At 35.5% G+C, this 17,707-nt stretch overlaps 1 protein-coding gene across 4 annotated transcripts in view; it reads right to left on the reverse strand.

Moving 5' to 3' along the window:
* Nucleotides 1–615: 615 nt before the first annotated feature.
* Nucleotides 616–17,707, reverse strand: part of GLMN (glomulin, FKBP associated protein) — a 38,864-nt gene continuing 21,772 nt past the window's right edge. For 2 of the 4 annotated variants that reach the window (XM_053591414.1, XM_053591413.1), the window contains 11 exons: nt 15,684–15,737; nt 13,725–13,755; nt 13,532–13,621; nt 12,318–12,359; nt 12,146–12,219; nt 11,024–11,108; nt 10,112–10,221; nt 9,220–9,283; nt 2,310–2,433; nt 877–959; nt 616–765 (listed from right to left, as the gene is read on the reverse strand). In XM_053591414.1, coding sequence (XP_053447389.1) covers nt 649–765; nt 877–959; nt 2,310–2,433; nt 9,220–9,283; nt 10,112–10,221; nt 11,024–11,108; nt 12,146–12,219; nt 12,318–12,359; nt 13,532–13,621; nt 13,725–13,755; nt 15,684–15,737 — 874 coding nt within the window. In that variant the 3' untranslated portion in view covers nt 616–648. The other 2 variants (XM_053591415.1, XM_053591416.1) reach the window with 2 other exon arrangements.

Below are 17,707 nucleotides of genomic sequence, written 5' to 3' on the forward strand. Positions count from 1 at the left end.
AAAAATAACAGAAGTTTCTATTTAGCGCTTTAGATTTTCTACAAGAGTAGCCAGTATTTCTGAAATTATCTTTGCAGATGCTTTCACATCACAACTTCTGCTTGTGATAGGACTCTGCTGATGATAGGAATCTTAAGATTCCTCCTGAGATGGGAAAAGAGAGAGAAGCTAAGAGAAGCAGTCAACTGATCTGAACTCAAAACTCCTTTCTATAGACTTATAGTGTTGTAGACTCCAACTTGATGATGCTAAGAGTTCTAAAACGTCACATAGCATCTTACTGGACCAGAAAGTCTGTAAGTTTTTTTTATAAATTCACTGCAACCATATGAATGAATAAAGACAATTCAACTACATTTTATGAAATTATAAATTATTAGTTTGTATTAAATATTCTAAAAGTAGTATTTAGGATATTTGTATAGACATTATTTACCACGTAGATAACTTAAAACCTAAGAATACCATTGTTCTATAATACATCATAGAAACTGATAAATGAAAAAAGTCATTTATTTTTCTAGCAGTAAGTTTTTACAGAAAATTTTTTATAAAGGTATTAAATAAATCATAATGGAAAGTGTAACATTTTAAAATCATAACAGAAGGTATAGCATTTTATTAGTTTTTACTTAGGAAGCAAAACTTTCACTTTATCCCAATATTTTCTTCAGAGGTAGCCTTTGTTTTTACTTCAATGAGTTCTTCTACTCGAGCCAGAACGCTTTCGATCAAATCAAATGTGAAAAGAGCTGAATATAGGACCTGCAATGCCAAGAAAAATTAGTGTTATTCCTGCTATCTTAAAAAGAAAAAAAAGCAAAACATAGAAAAGCTATCGTAAGCTAAAGATAGCTTAGGAAAGTTCCAGATTACCTTAAGTTGCATTTCAGGAGGCATCTTAGGGAGATCCTCTCCACCTATGGTTATAGAACAAAGATCTTTAGACTTCTGCACTTCTGTAAGAAGGAAAAAAAAGTCGTGTGTCACACTTAGCCATTAAAACTCTCAGATTTCAATAATAAATGTATAAACTACTTTATCATTTGCTAACTTATAGGATGTGTCAGTTACTTGTGTAAAGTGTTGAGTCCACTGTTTAACAGCTCAAGGTATACTTAAGCTGTAAGAAAATAAAATTAAATACCAAAATTCTCTTACATGTAAATTAATGCTTGTTTAGATAAACAGCATTGTTTTGGCATGTACAGGATGCATGAGACTTTATCCTTCAGTATATAGTCAGAATTATAGCCATAACATTAACAAAGACAAAATTTCTAGTAATGCCAATAACATACCACCACCAATACATGAAAGAGATCACGTGATTATTAGAGTTGCTGGCTTAAAAAAAGCAATTCTAGATCTAGGATTCTTTTTTCATTAATTTGTACAGATTTACTTGGGGGTGAGCTGGAGGGTAGTCCCAGCAATACTAAAGGAATGGAACCCAAATGGAAATACTCGTAGTACAATCAGGTTTTTAATCAGAATTTGAAGCTTTTAGGCTGGGCACAGTGGCTCATCCCTGAATCCTAGCACTCTGGAAGGCCACAAGAAGATGGTTTGAGGCTGGGTGTGGTGGTTCACACCTGTAATCCTAGCACTGTGGAAGGCCGAGGCAGGTGGACTGCTTGGGCTCACAAATTTGAGACCAGCCTGAACAAAAGAAAGACCCTGTCTCTACTAAAAGTAGAAAAACTGAGGCAAGAGGATCGCTTGAGCTAGATATGGAGATTACTGTGAGCCACGGCACTCTACACAGAGCAACAGCTTGAGATTGTCTCAAAAAAAAAAAAAAAAGAAGATGGCTTGAGCTCAGGAGTTCAAGACCAGCCTGAGCGCAAGAGTGAGACCTCCATCTTTATTTAAAAAGAAAAATCAGCCAAGCACGGTGGCAAGTGCTTGTTGTAATCCCAGCTACTTGGGAGGCTGAGGCAGAAGGATTGCCTGAACCCACAAAAGTGAGGTACTGTAGACTAGACTGATGCTACAACACTCTAGCCTGGGCAACAAAATGAGACTGTCTCAAAAAAGAAAAAAACAAAAAACTTGAAGGTTTAAAACAGTATGTTTCAGTTTGGTTTAAAAAAATCTTCATTAACCCAATTTCAGTGTTGGCATACAGATCTGCTAAGAAGCATTTTAATTATAAATAAAATGACTTAGCTGTCATGGTCGCTTGTTTAGTATGCACTAAACAAGCATAAGATAAAAAATGTCCTTTAATTTGAATATATAAATGTCATTCCAAAATTTGATGTAATTTTAATACCTAACTGAAAACAAAATTGCACATTACCAACCTTGGCTCTTTTCTTGGCTGTTTTTAATTTCTGCTTCATAATGTGCTTTTGACATATTAAGTCCTGTATGGAGAGGCTTTAGGAAATTATTCTCAATCTTCCCGAGTTCTGTCCATAATCCAGTCTGTTCAGAAGAATTAATGAAAGAATTATTTAGTTCAACATGTATCAATTACTTACTATCACTAGACACACATTGTGAGCTGGAAAAAATGAAAAATCACCCATGCTTTTCATAATAGTTTACTGCTTAATAATACATTTATTACTACATCTAGTTACATGAATACTAATCTAATCAAAACCAAAACGTACTTGGGGTAGTATGCTCGTTATTTTTTGTGTGTGTGTGTGTGGGTTTTTTGGCCGGGGCTGGGTTTGAACCCTCCACTTCTGGCATATGGGACCGGCACCCTACTCCCTGAGCCATAGGCGCCGCCCAATATGCTCATTATTAAACAATTTGGATAGCTCCTGGAAATTTATTTGAGGATAATTCACAAAGTTATCCCCACAACGGCTTTTTTCTTTTTCTTTAACCATACATAGACCTTCAACCCTTGACCTTTCAATTAATATCCAGGCCACAGATCTAGCTGTACAGGATTCTTTCCCTTCCTTATTGATGGGAACTTGTTTAATGCAAAGCTAATTTGGATTTTCTTGACCAGTGCAAAGAAGGAGTTATTTTGTCATATATCTTAACAGTTTTTCTTCCATAAGCATTTTCTCTTGCAGTACTGAAGGAAGGAAGTCATGAAGCTTTAATTTTATTAACAAAAGAGAAGACAACCCCTCCACTGATACTAATTTTCAATGTTTCCTTCCTTTTATGAAGGAGAATATCTTAGGTAAAAAGGGGAAACTTATAAACCTAATTATCCTTAACTAGAGCAATGAAATGGACCACTTAAACCCATATTTTATAATGAACTTATTTGGATCCAAATAGTATATAACCTTTATGTATAGTTCTCCAAATAAAATCTACACATACCTATGATGAATAATTGGTAACATTAATGACTGTCACATATATCCTTCTCATTTCAATCTGTCCTTTCTCATTTCTCCTACAATGATAAGAAAAACAATTCTAGGGAGAATCTGAAACCTCAAAAAATGCACACCATTTCATTCAGCCTCTATGAACTTACTTTGAATTAATCATTATGTGCTAATGATTCTATTGCGGATGTTTTAAAATGTTTAGTGAAAGGGGCAACGCCTGTGGCTCAAAGGAGTAGGGCGCCGCCGGCCCCATATGCCGGAGGTGGCGGGTTCAAACCCAGCCCCGGCCAAAAACTGCAAAAAAAAAAAAATGTTTAGTGAAAAATTTAGAATTCATAAAATTTCTCCCAACAGGAGATTAAGTTAACTGTGGAATATTCATGTAATGAAAAACCACACAGCCATTAAAATATTGTTTGTTGGTAAATATTGGTGAAAGGGGAAAAGGTTACAAAACAATGCAATTCCTACAGTACAATCTCACTTTCTTTTTATAAAAGAAAAAAACTGACCAGGCATGATGGCTCACACTTGTAATCCCAACATTTTGGGAGGCTAAGGCAGGAGGATTACTTGAGGCCAAGAGTTCAAGACCAGTCCGGGCAACATAGCTAGACTCCGTCTCTATAAAAAAAAATAAATAAATAAAAAATAAAAAATAGCTGGGTATGGTGGTGTGAACCTGTAGTCACAGCTACTCAGGAGGCTGAGGTGGGGAGGATGGCTTTGGCTTGGAATTTGAAGTTACAGTGAGTTATCATTGAGCCTTAGCCTAGGTGACAAAGTGAGACCTATCTCTAGAAAAGAAAAGAAAGAAATGTATATAGATGTATTAGCATGGAGTCCACAGAGGATATAGTGTAATATCCACAAAGGATCTTGGGATTTTGGTCACTATTTTTGTTTATTTATCTTGATTTTTAAACAATGAACCTGTTTTAATTGTATGATTTTTAAAGTTTAGTTTTCTTAATCTCATGGAAAATAAGAATTATATTGTAGTACAGCAGAACTTCTTCAACTAGTGTAGTCACACAGGATAAACATGTCACTCTATTACATGCACCTATTGCTCTCCAATCTCCTATTTTTATCTCTCTCCAGCCTTTTCTTTATGCATCCATCCCCCACTTTTTTTTTTTTAACCTTCTCTTTTGCCTTTACCTCAAAGCTTATATATAGAGCCCACTAGTACTGATGGCTTTCAGGACTAGTTAGGTTACTGATGCCACTCTCCAGATTAACACATTCAAACATGAAGAAGAATATAGGGGAAATACTTTTATTCATACCTATCTTTCTCAAAAGGAAATATTTTATCATATTTGCTTTAAAAAATAATATACTACATACAATGGAAGTCCCCTTTATGTAAGAGGTAGCCATTATCTAAACAATGTTTAGCATTCCTAATGTATATTATATCACTTAAGCAATATATTATAATTTTTCATGTTTAAAAACAAATTATATTATACTGTATATATCCTGCTTCAGTTAACCTTTTTGTCAATCTTATGTTTTTGAGAGTTATTCACGTATTTTTTTTTTTAATACTTTCATTTTAGTTGGTGTATAGACTTTCCATTATGGGCAGCCCCTAAGTTACAAACACCTAAATTATGTACAACCTCACTTACAAATGGAGGCCATTGAAGTAAGTCCTTGAGTTATAAACATCCAACTGCTATATGCCTTGCACTTATGAAGAGGCTATTACAGGTAAAAGGTCAATGCACCTGTTCTAACTTACATGAACTTCAACTGAAGAACAAACCTACAGAACCTATCTTGTCCATAACCCAGAGATTGCCAATATACTACATAATTTATCCCATCACTGATTTTTTAGTATTTCAAAACAGTGCTGCACTGAAATTGCTGTGTATGTTTGTCTATAGGGTTAAAGTTTTTCTAGGATAGTGTTTTTCAAATTATTTTTATCATGACTCACAGTAAGAAGTATGTATTCTATCGATACACATTTATTTATACAGTAGAAACAAGTTTCTAAAAAATCCTTTTATATGTAACAGATAGAATCTTATTAATATTTAAATATAAAATATTAACAATATTTTATTAATATATAATTATATTAATAATATAAAATATTAAATAAAAAACATTAAGACAAATTTTTTTATAATGGACGGGGTATGCTTGCCTGTTCGTGGGGTAATTCTATTCTAGAGCAGTATTATGCCTACTCCCTTTCTTTCTATTTATTATTTTTAAAGGTCAAGTATATTATGGTTTATTTTACATACAGTAAAATATTCCTTTTTAGCTGTATAGTTCTATGAGTTTTGACATAGATAACAGTCATGTAATCAGTGCCACTATAAAGAAATTTCCATGGCCCTGGAAGTTTCTTTATGCTCTTTTGCAGTCAATTTCCCTCTACCTCCAGCAACCATTGTTCTGATTTTTGTTTATATAAATTTTTGCCTCCTCCAGAATGTCATATAAATGGAATTGTAAATGTAACCCTCTGTAGTAGAAATTGACGAGATCTAAAATTTATATAGAAAAGGAAAGGACCTAAAATAGCCAAAACAATTTTGGAAAAATTCAAGAATTACTATAAAGCTCTAGTAATTATAAGACACTGTGGCACTGGTTACAGAACAGACATAGACAGAGGTCAATGGAACAGAAAAGAATCCAAAAATAGATTAATATTTATAAGATCATCTGATTTTTGATGATGGTGCCAAGATAATCCAACAAGTTAAGGATAATATTTTCAACAAATAGTTGAAAAAATCTCTTAACCCATACCTCATAACCATATAAAAAATTTACTTTAAGTAGATCATTGACCTAAATGTAAAACCTAAAAGTATACAACTTTAACAAGAAAAGCTACATTATCCTTGAGATCTGGATTAAGCAAAAATTTCTTAGATAGAACCCGAAAAGCATGAATCAAAACAGAATAAAACTGATAAGCTGGACTTCATAAATATTAAAATTTCTGCTTTGAAAAATACTATTAAGGTAAGGTGTGGTGGCTGACACCTACAATTCTAGCACTCTGGGAGGCTGAGGCAGGATGATCCCTTGAGCTCAGGAGTTGGAGACCAGCCTGAACAAGTGGGAGGCCGTCTCAATGAAAAATTAGCCTAGCACTCTGGGAGGCTAAGGAGGAGGATCACTTGAACCCACAAGTTTGAGGTTGCTGTGAGGTAGGCTGATGCCATAGCACTCTAGGTTGGGCAACAGAGTGAGACTCTGTTTCAAAACTTAAAAAAAGTTTGCATAAGAAATGACACATAATAATACAGCAGAACCTCAAGGACACTCAAGGACAAACTGGTCAACATATGGAGGAGATCAACATAGGGAACTAGGCCTACTCTACTGATATGTACATGTGTGGTCTATGAAAATTAGGTCAGCTTCAGGAGGTGGTCAATGTAGGAAGGTGTTAACTATGGAGGTTCCACTGAGTATCTAATTTGATATATTCAGGCTATATTCATTAATAACATTAAATATGTTGGTGATAATGCCAGAAACATTTATTAGTTAAAACAATTATGTGTAGATTACATTTTTGTAACAACTTTTACAACTAATGATATGTTTGCCTTATGGAAATATATACTCATGTTTCCCCTATAATTTCAAATTTCATTTCTTACATGCCAGAAGAAGTGACATATATGCCACAAAAAAAAAAAAAAAAGAAAAAATTTAGGGACAGGGTCCTGTTATATTGCCAAGGCTGGAGTGCAGTGGCTGTTTACAGGCACAATCATAGTATAGTACAGCCACAATCTGAAGAAAAAGAACAAGTATCAGAAGCACATGTAGCAGGGATTTTGGAATCACTGATCATAATTTCAAAAAACTATTAATATGCTAAAGGCTCTAATGGATAAAGAAGACAGCATGCAAGAACAGATGAGCAACATAAGCAGAGAGATGTAAATCCTTAGGAAGAACCAAACATAAATGCTAGAGACCACAAACACTGCAACAGAAAGGAAAGCTTGTGATGGGTTAATTAGCAGACTGGGCATAGCTGGGGAAAGAATTTCTGAACCTGAGGGTACATGAATAGAAACTTCTAAAACTGAAAAGCAAAGAGAATACATAATGGGAAAAAAAGAAAAAGAAAAAAAAAAAGGACTGAATATCTAAAGACTGTGGGACAACCACAAAAGATGTGTAACATATGCACAATGAGAATATTAGAAGAAGAAATGTTTGAAACAAGAAATGACTGAGAATTTTCCAAATTATTATTATTGTTATTTTTGAGACAGAGTCTTACTCTGTTGCCCAGGCAAGAGTGCCATGACATCAGCCTAGCTCATAGCAACCTCAAACTCCTGGTTCAAAATCCTCCTGCCTCAGCCTCCCAAGCAACGAGCCCTACAGGCCATTATTGCCCTCTAGCCCTGGTGACAGAGCAAGACTCTGTCTCAAAAAAAAGAAGTTTGAATCCATTTAAATTTAAATAGTCACATGTAGCTGTCATCAACTGTATTTGACAGTACAAATCTAGATTTTTTTTTTTTTTTTTGAGAGTCCCCATGATGGATAGGCTCTGAAGCTGCCTCAAAATGTTATGGTGCCATCTTAGAATGGGTTTTTTGCTAATTTCCCTGATACAGTAATTGTTATGGTAATTTACATGGCAATAATTTTAAATATTTGATCCTTTAAAAAAATTTTTTTTAAACCATTACATAAGAAGGCAGTTCTAGAAGCTGGCTGTATCCTTTTCTTCACCACAAAATGTGCATGCCAAACAAGAGTGAGGCATGACCTGTGGATTATTATAGGAGACATTGCAGAACAGTCAACTGTTCTCAAGTCTTTCCTTATCGCTAAAATCTACTACAACTGTGCAGAGGGGAGGAAACTTTCCTATAAACTTTGCCTCCACCATCATGATTCACTTAATTTAAAAAATGAGCTCTTTGTTATTTTTTATTTTTTTGTAGAGACAGAGTCTCACTTTATGGCCCTCGGTAGAGTGCCGTGGCATCACACAGCTCACAGCAACCTCCAACTCCTGGGCTGAAGCGATTCTCTTGCCTCAGCCTCCCGAGTAGCTGGGACTACAGGCGCCCGCCACAACGCCCGGCTATTTTTTGGTTGCAGTTTGGCCGGGGCCGGGTTTGAACCCGCCACCCTCGGTATATGGGGCCGGCGCCTTACCGACTGAGCCACAGGCGCCGCCCGAGCTCTTTGTTATTTTTACATAAAAACCAATTTATTTTCCTTCCTTTTATTACTTTTTTAAAAAAGCAGATTAACACAATTCAGGTAGTTATGGTTAATGGAGCTGACGCATATAGGGAAAACAATTATTAGAACAGGGTAGTTAGAGGGAAGATACAAACCAAATATAATTTTACTGTATGACAAATCTCTCTCAGTTTTCTATTTATTGAATACTTCTAATGATGTGCTATTAAAAAAAAAATCCAGCTTCCTACACATATCTAAAAAGGTATTGTTAAATTCAGTTTTCATGCTGAAAATGCTTCAATTTGTCATGTCTAATGAGGTGATTTTATTTTATATAGCTCAGACTTAAATCATGAACCATACATAGAAGAAACCAAAGAAGCCGCTCAAATATATGTTGAACTCCACAAGTTAGTTAACTTAGGACCCTCAACTTATCTACCCAAAAGGGCTTAGGGATGTTCTTGAGAGAGCCAGAGGTACAAAAGGGAAGGGAAAGGAAAGGTGGCTGTGGAGTGGTAAATGCTCCTGGGAATGAACTTCAAGTTTCAGAACAATTGTTGGCACTTTCCCCAGCCCTTATAGCTGGGTAAGATGTTAAATACAGGCTAGATCCTGATGGAGAAAATCTGAATCATTCTTTATGCTTTTTATTATACTCAGTTTCTTTTTCAAATAATTCACTTACTTGATTGTCATTTTCATTATCTCTGATAACCAAGTACCTCAATAAATTTAATGAAGCCATAATCCTGTTAATAAAAAACATATAATTTGTTACTTCACAGTATAGTTTTATATAATCAACAGCAATTTCAATGAATAAATTAAGTGAAAACCTTGGGTATATCTTTATAATTATGTTTGCCATCAGAAACTATTCCCATCAATATGTCTTTTGGATTAGTAATAACTTATCATGCTTGTTTTCCATTTAAGTCCACAAAATAAAAGTGTGAAAATTACTTTCCTTATTTTCTCAAGAAAGCCTTATCTTTAATATTTGAGAGTATCACCTTTTATTTTTCTGAACTTAAAGATTCCTTTTGTGAATGCTTACAACCATTTCTCAACATACTTTATACTGAAAGTGAAATTATATATTCTATATGAAAAAAAAATGATGACCTGTTAAATAACATACAACAACAAAACCTAACCACATAAGCCTTTTATAAGCTATGTACACAGATTGGTAGTTTTCAGTCACAAATGCTGGTAGCAGCAAATCTCTGTCAAATGGTGGGTATTTCAAAGGTATTAAATCATAATGTTGGTCATTCATCTGGAAAGAAAAGTTTTTTATTTTGTTTCTACATATTATTGAATTGCTTAAAGATGAAAATTTTTATTTAATTTTATGAATTAACTATTGATCATAAAATCAGAAGAAAATACTTTTTTTTTTTTTTTTTTTTTGCAGTTTGAACCCTCCACCTCCGGCATATGGGGCCAGCGCCCTACTCCTTTGAGCCTCAGAAGCTGCCCAGAAAATACATTTTTTAATTTAGGTTCCCCAAGCAGAGGTTTCACATTTCATTCTGAATTTACTATTTGAACCTTAGTAACAGTTATCTCACCTATCTGAGTTTTGCAATAAATCTGTTTCAGCACCCTGTGGGAGAAAGAGTACCATATCTAGAAGGGAAATCAGCTGTGGTCCTGTAAACCATTTGTTGTTACATGTTCTCTGAAAAGCAAAAGAAAAATTGGAAAAGGCTTGAAATAACAGCTTGATAAATGATGTTTTTTCTAATACCTTAAAGCTATAAACTATTACACTTTTAAAATAGTAATATATGTTTTTAGGCCAGGCATGGTGGCTCATGCCTGTAATTCTAGTACTTTGGGAGGCTGAGGTGGGAGGATCCCTTGCAGCCAGGAGTCCTAGCATAGCGAGACCTTGTTGCTACAAAAAAGGAACTAAAAAATTAGGCAGATGTGGTGGTGTATGCCCATAGTCCTAGTTACTTAGGCGGCTAAGGCAGGAGAATCACTTAAGCCTAGGAATTTGAAGTTGCAGTAAGCTATGATGATGGCACTATGGCCTGAGCAAAAAAGCAAGATCCTGTCTCAAAAAAATAATAACAAAATATTTTTTAAACATTAATTTCCATACCTTCATTCACTTTCCATATCCCTAGAACAAACCCTGCCAGCTTGAGAACACTAGTATGTGCTTTCTCTCTCTTCTATATGGAATTTCTCAATATCTACAAACAGATAAGACTTAAGTGTCTGTTCATTGTTCAAAAGCATATAGCAAAACGAAAAGAAGTCATAAGTTCAAAGAATTAACACAATTTAAATTTACAGTTAACAAAATTTCTAAATACAGGGATTTAAAAAATAGTAGAAGAAGAGAAAAAATATACCTTAATAATAGGCACAGAAAAAGACTCTCAGGGAAAAACTCACATGAATGTCTTCTACATATGAATACACATACCCCACCAAATAAATCAATGATTGATGTCTTGGTATGCTCTTACCTTTAATGATATGTCAATTTGATTTTTGATATTTTGAATAATAAAGGCCTCGACACCTGAGTGATTACTTGTATTCAATAAGCACCTGAAAAGCAAAATTAAGAGTGGATATGAAATTATCCTAGACTGCATTGTAATTAAATTGTGATGAAAGTTTTACATATTCAAATGGGCCATGTATTACTGGGAATACAAAACCCACAGTGAAGACAATTGCTAAGATGATCAACCAAATTATAAAGTCACCTGTAATAGTTATTACACTCACAGTCTGGTAAATTCTATTCATAACTGATTTTTCTAACAAGAAATTTCTATTAAACCAAAGTGCAACTTTTATGGATATAGTTTTCATTTCTCGATACAGGATTTCATAAGTATGCTCTTACCTCTTCAAGAGAAATGAAGAAAAGATAGGATCAATAATGCTAATATTGGCCAATCACAAAGAAGACTTTGCAGCACTTTAACATAGCCCAACTCTGTTTTTAACTCTTTTTTTTTTTTTAACCCAGAACAATGATCAATAAACTAAGGTCGATAAGCCATAGCTGGCCTACTGCCTGATTGTATCAATAAGGTTTTATTGGAACATACCTTTAATACAAAGTTAAATGGTTGCAACAGAGACCAGTTGGCCTATAAAAGCCTGTATTTACTATCTGGTCCTTTACAGCAAGTTTGCCAATGTTTAACTTAGAGAGTTGCTAGAATCTTTTTCATCACAAAGAGCAGAATTACTATTAAGAACTTATAGTGAACAGCCTGTCAAAGTTGTAACTCCACAGCCATTGATTTCAACTGTGAGTAATGGAGATTTTATTAACATATGTAAAGTTCTACCAGGAGTATTATCCATCTCAGTTTAATCTTTTTCAAGTCTATTTGAAGTTTAGAGTATTTCAATTAATTGAAGTATATTCTATGATTCATTAATATGTCTACACATATATATGTATCCAAAGTATGTGACTAACCCCTTTTCTAAATATCACAGAAAAGAGAATTTAATATGACTTCCAACTGGAGTTAGATTACATGTGAAACATACACACTATATCATAGGATAATTACATGGTTAATTAACCACACACTTAGCTATTAACCACACTTGATACATACCTAAATAATGTATATTTGCCTTGTGAATCCAACTTGTTAATGTACAGCTGCAGCATAGCTAAACTCTTTTTCCTCTAAAATGGAATAATATTTAAAATGAATAAAGGTTAAATTATTTATCAAGTTTTCTCACCAGAACTTATTATTCTTTTGTCCCCAAACATTTACATACCAATGTCTCAATGGGGCAAACTGTCATTACTTTAACCAAGCCCTGAAAATAAAAAAAATTGAAAAGTCAGATGTAAATAATTATATTAACTACAAACAAACAATTGTATTATCAACAATACATACTAAAAATTCAGGGAAGTGACGTTAGGATTTAAAATGAAGTAAATTTGTTTTTCCCTGAGCTTTCTGTTCTACTCTTAAGTATACAGGAAGCTAACTACAATCAATTTTAAGCGATACTAAATGGGGTGTTACAAAAGTATGATTTTTAAAAGTAAATGGTATATGTTGCCACGATATAAGATTAAGTGAATGGTAATTTTCAGTTCTGTCTAGAGTAGCAAGAAAATGAAATCAAATATGCAGAAATATATTCCTTAAAAACTATCAAGGTTAATTAACAAAAGCCATGTTTTTTATTAAACATTAGAGAAAAGTTTCTACACTGACATCTAAGGACCTCCTTGGATATCATAACTAACAAAAAGTACTGGCTCGGTGCCTGTGGCTCAAGCAGCTAAGGCGCCAGCCACATACACCTGAGCTGGCGGGTTCGTATTCAGCCCAGGCCCGCCAAACAACAATGACGGCTGCAACCAAAAAAAAAAAAAATAGCTTGGCGTTGTGGCAGGCACCTGTAGTCCCAGCTACTTGGGAGGTGGAGGCAGGAGAATCGCTTGAGCCCAGGAGTTGGAGGTTGCTGTGAGCTGTGATGCCACGACAGCTTGAGGCTCTGTCTCAGAAAAAAAAAGAGTACTAAGGAAAAGCAAAACATATAAAGTCTTTCTAGTAATGAGTCAGTGTGTGTCTCAGATTGAGTTCTGAAAACTCAAGTTATGAGAAAACTGAAAAAGAGCTTTGCTTTCCAAGATCCCTACAGAAACAAAGTATAGGGATTATGAAAGTTCTGCTTTTCCAGTAGATGCTAAGCTACCGACTGTGGGAGCCACTAATAACCATTTAGGTATCAATTTAAATTAAATTAGTCACATTAGCCACATTTCAAGTGTTCAACTACTGGCTTTCACACTGTATAGCACAGATAATAGAACACTTTCCTCATCGCAGAGACTTCTACAGGACAGCACTACTAGGACTAGAGTTTTGAAAGGATGGAGAGAAGAAAGTGGGAGAGGAGTCAGAAAAGAGACCTTTACCTGATTTAAGTTCAGAATAAGCAAGGGGCTATTTTCAACATTGGAATATATTTACCTGAGGTACAGCAAGAAAACTCTTGATTTCTAAGTAGTGGTAAAGTAGACTGTTGTCTTCTATTCTCAATAAACAATTCTCTAGTAGATCCTACAGATTAAAATATATGCACATACTCACATGGTAAAGGCAACAGCTATATTTGTTGATATAACTATGTTTTTAAATCATAATGGCAGCAAACAATTCTTACCAATCCTTTGGAGAAAACAGACTCTTCTGTTCTGGAAGAGAATATTAAAATTTATCATAATTTTATAAGCTATTTTAGAATGACTCATCGTCTTAGGAAAAAATAAATCAAAAATTGAAATTTAAAGACTTTAAAATGCATATCATTAAGAAGAAATACCGTTGAAGAATTAGTCAAAATCTTTAATGTATCTTTGATCTAATCTTTTGATATGGCTATTGACATTCAAATCTGACCAGTATTAACCTACTCAGGGTTTATTTCCTGGTATCAAGAAGTCTTCACATCTGTTATACCTGATATAATGCTATGTATTCCAGTTGATTATTCTGTAAAACCTTGTCAATTCTTTTTATTCAAAAAAGAATTCCATGCTTTCCACTTGTGATAATTTTTTAAAGGTTTATAATTATGATTAAGTCAATATTTAAAGATAAGTGACAAAAAAAAAATATATCTTGGGATCCAGGGAATTATTCTAACCATGCAAGGAGTTTAAAATGTTATATTTTTGGCTCAATGACTAATCAGTTCAGAAATCTCAAGAATATAGAACTTAGATTCAAAACAACATGTATTTTTTACTATATTAATAATAGAAACTAGATAAAATGAATTTAAAATCATTAAGACATACATAATAGAGCAAAGTTAACACAGAGTTAATAACTACTTATGCCAGGAGACCCTTGGAAATTCCTGCCTTGTAGGCCGAGGCTTTGGACCTTTGCCTTGTTACAAATCTTCCATCACCTGGGAAGAGACGGGATTGATAAGCTGTCACTAGTGTTTCTAGAGGATAGTACTGCAAGGCCCTGACTGATCTCAATGGATAGTTTAAACATGTTGTGAAGAAATAAAATAAGAGATACAGAGTTTTGCAAAATCCTTAAATTTCTGGAGAACTTACGCATACTTGTTACTTTGTAATTTCTTTTTTTTTTTTTTTTTTGTAGAGACAGAGTCTCACTTTATGGCCCTCGGTAGAGTGCCATGGCCTCACACAGCTCACAGCAACCTCCAACTCCTGGGCTTAAGCGATTCTCTTGCCTCAGCCTCCCGAGTAGCTGGGACTACAGGCACCCGCCACAACGCCCGGCTATTTTTTGGTTGCAGTTTGGCCGGGGCCGGGTTTGAACCCATCACCCTCAGTATATGGGGCCGGCGCCTTCCCGACTGAGCCAAGGCGCCGCCCTGTAATTTCTTTTTTTAAAAATTATGTATTTCAATAGAGATGAGGTCTGGCAATGTTGCCCAGCTGGAGTGCAGTGGCTATTCACAGGCGTGATCCCATTTCTAATCAGCATGGGAATTTTGGCCTGCTCCTTTTCCAACCTGCGCTGATTTACCCAGCAATCTGGTGTCCCCCACTCGCAGGAGTTCACCATATTGATGCCGAATAGCGCAGATACTTGATTGACATTAACTGCAAGGCTCAAGGGTTCCTCTCACCTCAGTCTCCTGAGTAGCTGGGACTATAGCCTTGTGCCACCAAGCTGGCTTTCTTCTTTTAAGCTATAATTGAATGTTATCACTGTCAATAATCTAAGGTATTGAAGGCGGGGTCAAGGTACCACCTTCCTTTTGATGCACTTCACAGATTGTGTCCATGAAGGAAAAATATGGGTGAACTTTTTTAACTGACTGCTCCTATATGGTAGAGGTGTTTTAATTTACCAGCCTTTGAAATAAGGGAAGAAACCACAGAAATAGATGACTAGAAAACTTCTTATAAGACAAAAATCTTACTATTGTCTTGGGTTTAAAATAAAAGAAATTTGGCTATAAAATCTCTTTGACTCACTTCTGTCTCTTCTGCAAGTATCTGCTTCACTGTTTTATAACCAATTAGTTAATGAAGGCCTGGCATATAGAAGGTAGTCTCCCCTATCTTGACAAGGACTATTTTAACTCCACTCTTTGGTACTGAGATAACCATAAATGATCAAATGATCTTACCTCTGCAGGAAGACTTCAATATGCCCCATATTAAACTGCAAAAGGTACAACGGGCTAAAATAGAAACAAAACATATCTGTAAATACACCTCCCCCCATACTATGGGTTGAACTATGTCTTTTCCAAAAAGATATTCTGGAGTCCTAACGTCCAGTACCTCAGAATCTGACCTGATTTGGAGATACAGGTTTTTACAGAGGTTGTCAATTTAAAGTGAGGTCTTTAGGGTGGGCTCTAATCCAGTTTGCCTGGTGTTCTTATAAAAAGGAAAGGCTGGGCACCGAGGCATACACACGGGAGAACACATATGCACATGGAAGCAGAGAACAGGGTAACGCATCTATAAGCCAAAGATTGGGAATGAATCACCAGAAGCCAGGGGACAGGCACGGAAGATTTTCCTTCACAGCCCTCAGAAGGAACCAACCTTCGGAGACACCCTGATCTCAGAACTGCAGCATCCAGAACTATGAGACAATATATTTCTGTCATTTTAACCATCCAGTTTGTAGTACTTTGTCACAGGAGCCCTAGCAAACTAACGTACGTATATTATTTTGGTAGTAGAACGAGGCTCTGGGGTCAGATACAACTATCTGAATTCCACCTATGCCACTAACTGGAGGTTAGAACTCCAGTATGATCTTGGAAAGTGTCTGATCTTAGTCTATTATTTTCATCTGTAAAATGAGATAATGCTGCGTTTCATAGGGTTATTATGAAGATTATATGATGCACATAAAATGATTAACATAATGCTTTATACATGGTGAGAATGCAAACAGTGGCCACTGTTGTAGTATTTATATATAAACACTCCCCTGAGTATATTCATATATAACTATATAAACACAAAGAAATACACCCAATGCCCACAAGAAAAATACGTAATCCTTATCATTACAGACCTTAAAGTACATTATAAAATTATATATTTATTTCAAAAATAATTTTGACAAACTTTGTGGGAAAAGACAACAAGGTCAAGGTAATTATGATGAGATGATTCAATGCAAAATAGGTGAGGCTAAAGATAGTTCTAAAGGCCCTATAGCAGGAAGTTCATGATGTATTTGAACAAGAAACCAAAAGAAGGTCTGAAGCCCAGTGAACAAGAGGAAAGGGGGTAGGATGTGGATCAGTTCAATCAGGGACCAGATCATGAATAAGTCTGTCAGAGGAGTAGAAGTCACTGAAGCAAGCTATGACGGTACCACTGCGTTCCAGCCTGGGCAACAGAGTGAGACCCTATTATAAAAAACCCAAAAAAATACAACCACTGAAGGGACTTTTTTGTTTGTTTTATTATTATTTCAGGTTAATGTCAGGTTATAAACAATTAGGTTACAATATTTGCAGTTGTTAGGTAGAGTGCCTCTTATAGTTGTGCCTGAAGGGACTTTTTTTTTTTTTGAGACCAGAGTCTCACTTTGTTGCCCTTGGTAGAATGCTGTGGTGTCATAGCTCACAGCAACCTCAAACTCTTGAGCTGAAGCAATCTTCTTGACACAGCCTCCCAAGAATCTGGGATTATAGGTGCCCGCTACAATGCCCAGCTATTTTTAGAGACAGGGTCATGTTCTTGCTCAGGTTGGTCTTGAACTTCTGAGTTTAGGCAATCCACCTGCCTCAGGTTCCTAGAATGCTAGGATTACAGGCGTGAGCCCCCGAACCTGGCTGAAGGGACTTCTTTTAAGGCTTTACTTTCTAGTGGGTTAAGAATGCATTAGATTGGGCTGGCACTGTGGCTCATGCCTGTAATCCTAGAACTCTGGGAAGCCAAGGCAGTTGGAATGCCTGAGCTCAGGAGTTTAAGACCAGCCTGAGAAAGAGCAAGACCCCATCTCTACTAAAAATATAAAAACTAGCCAGGCGTTATGGTGGGTGCCTACAGTCCCAGCTACTTGGGAAGCTGACACAAGAAGATCGCTTGAGCCCAAGAGTTTGAGGTTGCTGTAAGCTGTGACACCACGGTACTCTACCCAAGTCAAGAGTGAGACCCTATCTAAAACAGAACAAAACAA

Source organism: Nycticebus coucang, chromosome 5 (genome assembly GCF_027406575.1).
Source record: "Nycticebus coucang isolate mNycCou1 chromosome 5, mNycCou1.pri, whole genome shotgun sequence".
Classification (NCBI taxonomy): domain Eukaryota; kingdom Metazoa; phylum Chordata; class Mammalia; order Primates; family Lorisidae; genus Nycticebus; species Nycticebus coucang.